Source organism: Phragmites australis, chromosome 8 (assembly GCF_958298935.1).
Source record: "Phragmites australis chromosome 8, lpPhrAust1.1, whole genome shotgun sequence".
Taxonomy (NCBI): Eukaryota; Viridiplantae; Streptophyta; class Magnoliopsida; order Poales; family Poaceae; genus Phragmites; species Phragmites australis.
In genome coordinates, this window is record NC_084928.1 from 16,260,386 (window position 1) to 16,271,953 (window position 11,568).

The following is an 11,568-nucleotide window of genomic DNA, read 5'->3' on the forward strand; positions in this document are numbered from 1 at the left end:
AAATTTTAGAACCTTCTCAGATTTCTTGAATGAAATTTTTAAATAAGGTATAAATATGACAAAGAGCCAACACATAGCACAGCTGTGCTGATAGCATGGTGGCATGGCCTTGTCCGGATAGAGGTCAAGGCTTTGATTCTACCAAAATCCCAAATGACTTTTTCCCCAAATTTTTTCATGGGACCCACATGGCAGTGCAAAGTTGTGCAGAAAACTCAAGAAAAAAGAGGATTGGGAATGGAACCTAGGACGTAGTGCATGCATAGTAGGAACTAACATTCAGCTAGCTACTGAGTTGTGAAGTTACCTAAGACCAGAACTTATTCACTTAAATACAAATATAGCTGAAATTTTATAACCGCTTGATGTTTTTACCGGAACCCACCGGTAAAACCAAAAAATCGGGTTTTTCATTGGTAACCAGCTGAAAATATTTTCCTTGGTCGACGATTGACTAAGAAGGGGAGGGGGTGATGCTGCAGGCAGAGTGATTGAACCCTTGCCTCACTAGCAAAGGATGTCCTCCTAACCCTAATTTCAAAATTGAGTTGATTTTTTTTCTTGATTCTAGCTGAATCTCTCCAAAATTGAGTTGAATCATTTCAAAACCAAGTAGTAAAAAAGATTCCTAGTTGACTTGAAGTTACCTAATCGAACTGAAAGGTTTCAAACAAAGTTGAGATTTCTTTTATTTGAGTTTAAAATTTGAAATTGACCTGAACATTTCCAAAACCAAGTTGCAAATGTTTGAAACAAGCTGATTTTTTCCCAGTAACCTGCCCGTTAAGCTAATATCTGGATTTATATGGAATTGCATCCCTAGTTAGTATTGTCCAGTTATACGATAGTATATGCCTATTGCTATCCATTTTAGACGACATCTATGCTATTTTTTAGCTGATATCTATTGCTATTTTTTAGCTGATATCTATCGCTGTGCCTTCTCTTTTAGTTGACATCAATTGCTATCCTTTGATAAGACACGGATTCTTTGTTAGCTTTATTTTGTCACACTGGACTTTTCCCAGTCAAGCCGCTGGGATGCATCCCATAAAAAACCGGAACGGCGTGACCCATCGGCGCGCAGACCTCTTCCAACGATGCAAGACACGGATTAAACAAAGGGAAAGGCAATAATAGAGCAGAGGAAGGAAAGCCCTACGAAACTCGGCAGCCTGCCAGCCTAGCTGCCGCAGCGGTGGAGCGCCCAAGTAGCCACTAGTCCTCACTCCCCACCCACAGCAGTCCATCACCCACCCCTTCCGCTCTGGTCCGAGGCGCACATAGATACAGAGGAGCACGCACGAAGCCAAGCCTGACTGCGTCTTCTTCTTGCTTCCTCCTGTGCTTCGTTCTCTCTCCCCCAGCCTCCTCTCGTCCCTCTCTTCTTGGCTTCTTGCACGCCTCTCTCCTTGGGTTGGGTCCAAGAAGCGGAAAAGGGCAGGAAGGCGGGGGCAGGATGAAGGCGGGGGAGCGGCCGAAGCTGGTCCGGGGCCTCCGGCAGGAGTCGCGGCGGTTCCGGCTGCTGGTCATCGTCGTCGGCTTCTTCCTCGTCTCCCTCACCTTCGTCGTCGTCTCCAAGCCCGATGCCATCCTCTTCAGCCGTAAGTAAAGACACAAAAAATTCACCTCCCTCTCGTAGCACTTGAACTTCTTTAACTAACTACGCCGTCTCGTTCTCTTTTCTTGCGGTTTACGCAGTGAACGGCAAGCTACCGGTGGACCAGGCGCCGACGTCCATCCTGATCCAGCAGAAGGTCAACTCGCCCCCCGCCACGTCCTGGAAGACCTCCACCGACGCTCTCCGTAAGCCCTTCCACTCCTCGTACTCCGCCTAATTCTCCGCACTCCGAATTTTCTCGAAAAATAACTTGGGATATTTCCTTCTTCAGGTGGAGATCCCAGAGTGGTGGACGACGAAGCCTATGTGAAACCAAAAGGTTAATTCCTTCTCCTTTCGTGCTAATTTTTACCTGAAAGGTGTTCTTTCTTTCTCAAATTTTACTACCTTATCTTATTGCTCGAGTAACGTTGGGTACGGCCGGTTTTAATCTCTGGCTGCAGGGACCAAAGGCGAGGAGGAAGAGAGCCGGGTGCTGAACGAGCTGGACCCGACCAGCGGAATGACGGAGCTGACCCCTGACAAGGACGGCAGCGGCCATACATCCGACGAGGAGACGTTAGGTGAGGCGTCGCAGTTGAGTGGCACATCAGTCCCTTGTCCGGACACCCGGAATTCGCAACCGAATCGTTTCGTTTCCGTCGGTGTTTGTAGATCCATGATTTGATCCTCATAGCTGAGATGGATAGTTGAAGTTTTCTTTTTGGATTTCTCTTTTGACTGAATTACTCATACGATGAAACGTCAGGCGGTGGAGGTGACGGGGAGCGGAAAGGGAAGGAGAAGGAGCGTGGGCACACGGCAGGGGAGAAGCATAAAGTCACCCTCCCAACCGTTTCCAATTATACCATTCGTGACACCGAAAATGCCAAGCAAGACGGTATGTACCCATGCTATGCCATCCTACCCCATTCGTGTGTTGTTCTTGTCCTCCATTAAAGAGCTTGATTTGGTTTCATGTGCCAATACAGAGATAGTACCAGCAAACACTCTTTAATCAGCACATGCTAGAACGATGTCTGGTCTGAACCAAGCAGTCTGACAAACACTTCTAACTTGGCAATTTTCATCAGATATCCATACTCTCTTTCTGTCACAATATTTGCATAAACCGACACTGCACTACGTCTAAATTAAGTCAGTGAGAAATGCGTCACAGAGCCCAATTTTTATAATATGCTACGATCATTAAACCTGTTCACATCAGTAAATTAAGGTTAGAGAGTGAAAATGTTACATACAAAATATTTTGAAGCGGAGACTTTCAAGAGAAATGGGAACATTATTGAATGGAGGGAGTAGGTTTGTGGGTCCAGTACGTCCGATTATATCATATTAATCTGAGAACGTTTTTGGTGACACCCATTGTTCCATTGATTTTTTTTTTTTTTGGGAAACATTGTTCCATTGATTACTTCATGTTATAGGGAGCTCTCTCTCTCTTTTTTTGGCTGTGAACCATTGGAGCTCTTATTATTCATGCCTCACTATCACTAGCTTGGACCAAAGTGTTTCTATCTCCCCTGTGTTGGCCCAGCTGTCTCTGCCTGCCCTTTTTACTGATCATTAGCGTGTTGCTGATGTAGTACCTTCCACTTGACAGGTACGAGCAATGTCCAGCAGGGGAGCAAGCCTTTGTGTGATTTCTCAAATTTTAGAGCAAATGTGTGTGAGATGCGTGGTGATGTTATTGTTCACCCGAATGCCACTTCGATCTTGTACATGGAGCCTGAAGGTTCGCAGAGAGATGAGCTGTGGAAAATAAAGCCATACCCTCGGAAAGGGGACGAGTTCTGCCTTAGCCATATCACTGAGCTGACAGTGAAATCAAGCAAAGTGGCCCCTGAATGCACCAAGTACCACGATGTGCCTGCTGTGATATTTTCATTGACAGGATACACCGGAAATCTGTTCCATGACTTTACGGATGTGATGGTTCCTCTTTTCACGACTGCAAGCGAGTTCAATGGAGAAGTTCAGTTCCTTATAACAGACATGGCACTATGGTGGACGATCAAGTATCAGACTGTGCTCCAGAAGTTATCCAAATACCCTGTGATCGATTTCAGCAAGGATGACCAGGTGCATTGCTTCAAGCATGTCATCGTCGGCCTGCATGCTTACATGGAGTTCACAATCGACTCGTCGAAGGCCCCACACAACTATTCGATGGTTGATTTCAGCAGATTCATGCGCGGAGCTTACTCACTGGGCAGGGACACCGTTACCGTGCTCGGAGAGTACCCTAAGGTCAAGCCCAGATTGCTTATCATCAAGAGGCACCGTACAAGAATGTTCCTCAACCTCGATGAGATCATTGCAATGGCTGAGGAGCTCGGCTTTGAGGTAGTGATTGATGAGGCCAATGTGAGCTCAGATATCTCCAGGTTCGCCAGGCTGGTTAACTCCGTCGACGTGATGATGGGAGTCCATGGAGCTGGCCTCACAAACTGTGTGTACTTGCCACAGAATGCCGCGCTGATTCAGATAGTGCCGTGGGGCGGGCTGGAATGGGTATCCCGCACCGATTTCGGCAACCCAGCGGAGCTCATGGGCCTGCGATACAAGCAATACAGCATCAGCGTCGACGAGAGCAGCCTCACGGATCAATACCCCAGTGACCATGCGATCTTCAAGAACCCTATTTCGTTCCACAAGCGTGGATTCGACTTCATCAGGCAGACCTTCATGGACAAGCAGAATGTGAAGCTGGATGGCAAGAGGTTCAGGCATGTTCTCCTCGAGGCACTGGATAACCTCAACCCATAAAGGTCGTGGATTCGCTATTGGGCAATGGTGTTTGAGATTCTTGTATACAGTCCATTTTTTACCATTCGTTGCCTTTTAGTAAAATTTGTTGTTCGTTCTGTCCCTACATGACGAGAAGGTGCGTATTGTCGAAATTGTAGAAACTGGTTTAGAAACTATTGTGTATACTGTATAAATTGCCGTCGGTGCAAAGATGGAACGAAATTCATTCTAATCATGTATAGCCTCCTCGAAAAAGAATATCAAATGTTTCTGTAGTCATTTTTTGTCTGCCATGTGCCACCTTTCTTATATCATCCTGCAATAATATTTTGGGTTGTGGAGAATCAGTTGACTTCATGTTACTTGTACTCTACTAATTTTAACTGGTTATAAAGCGATGTGTCTTGGGATCCATCAAATTATTGGTCAACCACCCTTGCTCCCACATTGTGCGCTTGCCAGTACATGTGGTCCAGGAAAACACAAGATTGTCAAGAAACATGTGATTGTGCTTTAAGCATGTGATGTACTGGGGACAAGCTAGTTAAACTACCAGTCTTTGACCGTACCTGACTTCGGCTGCGTTGAACAATGGCCAGTTGCTTTTGTTATGGCCTGGTATGGTTGAACTCGTGGTTGGCTGAAAATAGCCGGCTCTGATGACGAAGGCGACCAGGCTTGTGAGCGCTCACGTCGGGACAGACTCGCTGCCGGAGCGAGAGCATTGGGATGGACTTTTGCCGAACGGGCTGAGCCATGCACTGGCCTTAGAGACTATCGGGTTAAACCGGTGGTTGCACCCCTAAAAGATCAGATGAAGCGCAAGAAAAATGGTTGGCGAGCTATATAAGGTGCGGTTCCTATAACTTAACTATATGCGTGACATCACCGTTGACACGGGAGTCAACTCTCATTGAACCTCGTATGTCAGCTACAACATTACTTGTGCAATTATTTCAAAGAATTTCTCCTATATAACTCTCGTTGACTACACGTAACCATTATTATAGTATGTGAATTGAATAGCGGTGTGATAGTGTTTATGCTATAGTGTTAATGGAATATGTATAAAAGAATCTTAAAACAAATGGTACATAGATAAGAAGGAAGCAAAAGCTCTATTTGCACCTAGTTATTTGTGTTGTGTCAAATCCTGCCCTAATATGCTGAAGTAAAAATATGCCTGGTTATTTCTTGGACCTTTCATATGTTAAGAAATCTACAAGCCTGTCTAAAATCCTACATGTCAATAACAATGTTTCCACATTTTCTGAAGGTGTTTTGATCTTGGTGGATTCTAGCAACAAACACAAAACTGAAGCTAAAAGCAAAAGCCAGGTGGCATTTTATAGCTCCATTTGGAGATTAGTAGATGCTATATTATTGTATCGATATTAACAACATTGATTAAGTGTGAAGCATACCAAACCTTTGAATAGGTTTCGAGTATAGTTTTGCTTTCATTCACCGCACTACATGAAAAAAGTTTATAAGTGACGGATGATAATCGTATGGGTGAAAGATCCCGCACCCGTCACTCAGAATGAATCACTGATAACTAATCATCAGTGACGGGTAAGGACCTGTTACTAATGAGGTCATTGGTGACGGATCACCACTTGACTCGTTACTGATGAAGGTCATAAATAACAAGTTATAACTGTGACCCGTCACTTATAAAAGAAAGTCATAAATAATGAATCATAGTTATCACCCGTCAGTTATGATTGATGAATATTTTCGTGTTTTTCGAACATGAAAAAAGTCAAAAAATATATTTTTCACCTGAGTCATCCCAATGTAGGGGCCATCACCACGTACCACATGTCACATGCTATTTGTTTCGTACGAACCGAACTCGCAACCTCTGCTCGCGTGCATTGCACCTTGCCACCTCACCCTCACGTACGCTCTGAAGGAAATCGAATATTTTATCCTTTTAACATTTTTTACCAAAAGTCATAAGTGACGGGTCATAACCATGAGAAATAGCAAATGTTCTCAAGGAACCCTCACATGTGTTCTGAACAAAACCGGATATTTTATTCTTTTATGACTATCATAAGTAACGGGTCTACTTATGACTGATTTTTTACCAAATTGTAATTTGATAGGTGACCCAGAGTAGCTTTTATAAAATAGGTATAACTTTTGCATACAGACTTCGATTTTGATGGTTTTTTTACTCTACGGATATCTACATAAAAAGTTAATCCGTTGCTCCCTCACTTTGTTGGTTTCAGCGAATTTTTTTAAGGCCAAAAATGGACTGAAAGATCGAGTTTCTATACCGTTTTCGGAATGCACGTTTATGTTCATAACCACTACCTCTTACATCAAACTTGAGCAGAAATATACAATGGTTCCTATTCGAGTACTACATAGGTGAGAAAAAATAACAGAAAATAAAATAAAAATAATTCTTTTAGCATCATATACATATATTCCTAAGGCTGCATTGTATATACATCCCTAATGATTAGAGAAAAATAACATAGAATAACTGAAGTATATAGATATACCACTATACATATATAGACACACATATGGTATAAACTAGGAGTATATACACTTTTGCACCATGTGAAATGATAACTCTATGTACATATCGATCATGTACATCTATAAAAACAACTATAAATGTCATCGATAAGTTAGTCATTAGTAATAGATCAAATGACTAGTTAGGATACCCATCACTAATAAGTTAATCATTGATGATATATCATAATTTGATCCATCACTAATAACTGACTAAGATGACCCGACACTGATGAATGATCATAATTAACGGATCATAACTTTAACCGAACACCTATGACCGGCATAGGATGATGCATCATTGATAAGTTGTCATTAGTAATATATCATAACCATAATCCATCACTATTATCATCGGTGACAGATCATATAACCCGTCACTCATTTTTCTGCTTCTGTGACAATGTCGTTGTCCAAGTGGAAGAAAACCATGCTTGGCACGGAATAACAGAACAATGGAGGAGACATTTATGCAGGTTGCTGTGGACGTCATAGCAACATTGTCCACTGGGCATGATAATAACACTGACCTCCTTTGCAAGTAGCTTTGCAAATACCAGAAACCCAATAAGAGAACTACAAATACCAGAAACCTGAGACATCAATACGGAGGGAGAAATCCAAATGGAGTTATGGAATCAAAGATATTTAGATTATATCTGTACAGATTTGTTGTACACTTGAAGTCTGACTACGTGGAAAATTCAGTACCATGTTTAAGTTGTCTATATTACACAAAAGAGCATGAAGGCTGCCCAAGTGCTGACTCCGCACGCCACGGCATCGCCCATCACTTTCTCAGTTCTGGTCTAGGAGTAGGAGGTGAGGTTGTACAGACAAGGGATAGGCGGTGGGGTTAGATGGGCTGCCTCGGATGTTGGCTCGGGCTGCATGAGAGGAGGGAAAAGAAAAGCCTTCTTCTTCTGCAATTATTCAGAGCCGCTACCAGATCCAAACACAAAAGAGCCGCATTAGAACGTTGTTGGTGTGGTGATCCTGCAAAAAAAGAAAAAGGATAAATGACGATGAGAAAGATGACAGCAACAAAAAAGAACAAATGAATTTGTACAACAGTTGATAGCAGTGTTCCGTTGAGGAGTTTTTAAATTTATAAACAAATATTGCAGTCTATCTGTGTTTTGAATCATTACACATCTCGATCACCTACGTCATGGATTATCTTTTGATGCCTTCTTACATTTATCTCTCTATTTCATTAACCGAGCTAAAATTCTGCATGTCAATATCTATTCCTGAAGCTCCAACATTGTTCTAACTGCTAACAGTCACTTGCTTCTCCTAACTGCTACATACAACTGACAAAATGAATTCGCTCACTAATTTCCTTGGTATCTTCGCTTCCCTTGTAGCAAAATGCCCAAACCACACATCCATCAGGATTGAAATGTTGCCACCCCATTTTTGATAACTTCCCTATTACAAAAACAGTATCCAGGGGTCAGAACAGAACTTTAGAAGAGAATTTACTAAAAACACAAGTTGATGTTGGTCAATTCGTCATTTCCAGTGCTTGTCTATATCTATTGCATCATGTCTATATCCCAGGAATAGTTGGATTGCAGAAATCTATCGAACTTTGCAATCAAGACATGCTAATAAAGTGCATCACAAACAATTGGTCATCCAACTTTGTACAGGCAACATCATAAACAATTGGCATCACAGCTGAAGCCAAATTAATCAACAAAGGAAGGGCACAAACCTATGAGCTTCAAAGAGGTCTCCTTGCCATGCGGTGATGGCTGCCATAATCTCTGTCCTGCTCCTCCATACACGGCAAATGTGGTGATCATATGTGGTATTTTGTTAATATATGCTGCTTTACACTGAATATGCCAAGTTGTTAACTACAAATATTCACACTAATATCAGTTGTTGGTCATGTTGATCTTAACACAGTGTTGCATAGGACTAATATTATTTGAAATCTGAGATTTGTGAGAAGCATCTGAGCTGATTTTTTCATTGGGGATTAAAACACAAATACCATATAGATTTGATAATCACTGGGACCAGTAGGAAACTATTGTGCAATGCTCTTTTGAAAAATTGTGCCCACATCTGTCGTTTCTATAGCCTCCTCTGAGTCTTCTATCCTTACTGCAGGACAATCACAATTTGTGACTGAAGACAGCCTAGCAGAAGCTTTCTCGCGGTACGGCCAAGTAATAGAAGGTCTATCTTATCACTTGCCGGAATAAACTTCTGTTAATACTTGATGTGCCTGATATTATTACCCAAGTTGGAGCTTCTTGTTTGAGTGCAGCTACGGTTATCATGGATAAGGTGACCAACACACCAAAAGGATTCGGCTTTGTGAAATTTGCCTCCGAGGAAGAAGCCAATAGCGCAAGGGAAGAGATGAACGGCTCTACAGGTATTGTTGGTGCAAAGTGCCGTTCCTATGATGAGTTCAGTAAGGAAATCAAAGTTGAAAGGCCATGTACTTTTGCTCTTGAAAGCAAGAAAAAGAATAGAACAGCATTTGGTCATGTGTGGGAAGCACCATGGACAGAGGTAGAGTTAGTTATAATTTCCAAATTAAAATGATGTGAATTTAGGACTCTTGACATCATCATAGAAGTGCTACGATTGTTCTAAAACAATAGTAACTTGAAATCATAGCAAAATCCCTATTCTATGTTTTCTATTCAGAGAGTTTCTGCATCTACCATCCCACCATACACAATTGCAAGTTTCAACTTTATAAGCTTCCTATCTAGCTGAATTGCAATTGGACGCAGCAGCCAATGGCATTTAACAACGATAAATATTGTGCACAGTCACATCGGAGTTAGAGCGCGAGACATAAGAAAGACTTGGCGGACCTTGAGTCAGTGTGAGGGATCCAGCTCCAGTACTGTAGCGTATCGCCCAAGACGATGCACAGGGCCCTCGCCGACAGCATGTAGAATTTGGTGCCGGTCTCCCTGTCCAGCCACATGCTTTGCACAGAAAAGCCACCGTTCAGTCGATTGATCGAGTAGCCTGCACTGCAGAATAGAAAGGAGAAAAAGAAGAGCTCTTCCGTACCGTGAAGCCGTCGGCGAGGAGGAAAGGTCGTTCGGAGAGGAGCTTGAACAGCGCCCCCTTGGACAGTGGCCCGGGAGAGAGCTCCCAGTCGGAGAGCGGCGGGAGGCCGGGCGGCTGGAAGCAAGCCCAGACGGCGTCAGCGGCGCGGAAGGGCAGCGAGACCGCGGTGGCACGGAAGGCGTCGTGCGACGCGGCGCGGCGCAGGAGATCGCCACGGAGAGGAGCTCCTCCGGCAGGCATGTGGCCTCGCAGACGGAGTCTCAGGAAGCCGAAGCACAATCGAGGGAGGAGGGGAAGGATAGGAGAAAGCAGCAGAGCAGCGGGGGAAGAAAACTGATGTAATCGGGAAGACTCCCGAAGACGCCTCATAGTTCGCGATCGAACGGCTCTCCTCTTACACTGATCCGACGGTCAATGTTTTCTGATGATGTGGCTCAATCACGACGCGAGAAATCGAGGAGGATTAGATTGCGAAGATGCGCCAATCACCATTGTTTTTGCGTGTAGCTTTTTGTGTTCAACTGCGTGTCTTTCGAGATACCTGTGCACATAATTTCGTTTCCGAGGCATCTAAAATGGAAAATTTTTACAGTGGCCTCCAAATAACTTTCGAATACAAATCCGCATCCATATATGTTAGATTCAATTGTATGTAAATATTCTACGGTTTAGCGACAAATTATGAAATAGTAAATTTATTTGACACAAGTGTAATGGGAATTTAATATAAGGAACTTCATTTTTTTTATTGATCATCTACCTTAAGACTAAGAGCTACTTTTAATATAATATTATGACTTTAGATAATTTTATACCGTTAGATGGGAGATGAAAGGTCCAAATTTATTGATGTAATATACGTGGTACAATACCAAATAATAATATAATAGGTAGGATCGAAAGAATTTAGTAAAAGAACAAATAAAAGAATAGAATTTTATATTACTCTTATTTATATTTATAAAAGTATTTTTATATATTCGGATACGGATATTTTCAATATCCATATCTATTTTTGAAAAAGGACTCGAATATATGCATATTCATATCTTAGAAACGAATTTGAATATATCTATATTCGATCTATCTGTCAATTGGATACAATTTTTCAATATCACATTTACATTTAGTTATATATAAATATCGAATATTATGAATATCTACTATCTATTCCACCTTGTATTCCACACCTACATGAAGAAGGTTATTTTAGGAGCTTTTGCGGTGGTTCATATTCCCTATAACCAAGAGATAGTATAAATTTAATCTGACCGTCCATGTGATTGAATATTTCTGTAATTACGACATAGTATTAATATTTATCCATCGTATCATTAAAGTGCATTACAATCTTTTTTTATACTTAATTCCCAAATAATTATTTAACCAAATAATCAGCATTCAGATCACTCTAAACATTAAACATATGAATTTGCATGATAGAACTACCATACTATTTCTTTTTTCCCAAAAATACTTTTATACTACATATACTTCTCTCATATACTACTTATATTATCTCTAAATAATTGATAATATTCTAACCAATCTAGACCATTCAATCAAAAAATAGATGGCACAATAATCCAATTCGTATTCAC

At 41.8% G+C, this 11,568-nt stretch overlaps 2 protein-coding genes across 2 annotated transcripts; one reads left to right on the forward strand and one right to left on the reverse strand.

Annotated features, from left to right (window-relative positions):
* Positions 1–1,083: 1,083 nt before the first annotated feature.
* LOC133926709 (alpha-1,3-arabinosyltransferase XAT3-like) lies at positions 1,084–4,651 on the forward strand. Its single transcript, XM_062372734.1, has 6 exons — positions 1,084–1,604; positions 1,702–1,806; positions 1,893–1,940; positions 2,065–2,184; positions 2,370–2,501; positions 3,225–4,651. The coding sequence occupies exons 1-6, from the start codon at positions 1,460–1,462 to the stop codon at positions 4,388–4,390; spliced, it is 1,716 nt and encodes a 571-aa protein (XP_062228718.1). The 5' UTR covers positions 1,084–1,459; the 3' UTR covers positions 4,391–4,651.
* A 2,871-nt stretch (positions 4,652–7,522) lies between these two features.
* LOC133927629 (putative F-box protein PP2-B12) lies at positions 7,523–10,316 on the reverse strand. Its single transcript, XM_062374077.1, has 5 exons — positions 9,927–10,316; positions 9,763–9,879; positions 8,637–8,699; positions 8,252–8,342; positions 7,523–7,909 (listed from the first exon to the last, which is right to left on the reverse strand). The coding sequence occupies exons 1-5, from the start codon at positions 10,205–10,207 to the stop codon at positions 7,856–7,858; spliced, it is 606 nt and encodes a 201-aa protein (XP_062230061.1). The 5' UTR covers positions 10,208–10,316; the 3' UTR covers positions 7,523–7,855.
* Between the last annotated feature and the right edge of the window lie 1,252 nt (positions 10,317–11,568).

What these genes read in the sequence shown, in the direction of transcription:
- LOC133926709 (XM_062372734.1), top strand. Translation starts at nt 1,460, where the DNA reads ATGAAGGCGGGGGAGCGGCCGAAGCTGGTCCGGGGCCTCCGGCAGGAG. An exon ending in AGCCTATGTGAAACCAAAAG is followed by an intron (nt 1,941 to 2,064) that starts GTTAATTCCTTC and finishes CTCTGGCTGCAG; the next exon opens with GGACCAAAGGCGAGGAGGAA. An exon ending in ATCCGACGAGGAGACGTTAG is followed by an intron (nt 2,185 to 2,369) that starts GTGAGGCGTCGC and finishes ATGAAACGTCAG; the next exon opens with GCGGTGGAGGTGACGGGGAG.
- LOC133927629 (XM_062374077.1), bottom strand. Translation starts at nt 10,207, where the DNA reads ATGCCTGCCGGAGGAGCTCCTCTCCGTGGCGATCTCCTGCGCCGCGCC. An exon ending in ATCCCTCACACTGACTCAAG is followed by an intron (nt 8,700 to 9,762) that starts GTCCGCCAAGTC and finishes CCGTGTATGGAG; the next exon opens with GAGCAGGACAGAGATTATGG. An exon ending in GACCTCTTTGAAGCTCATAG is followed by an intron (nt 8,343 to 8,636) that starts GTTTGTGCCCTT and finishes GTAATAGGGAAG; the next exon opens with TTATCAAAAATGGGGTGGCA.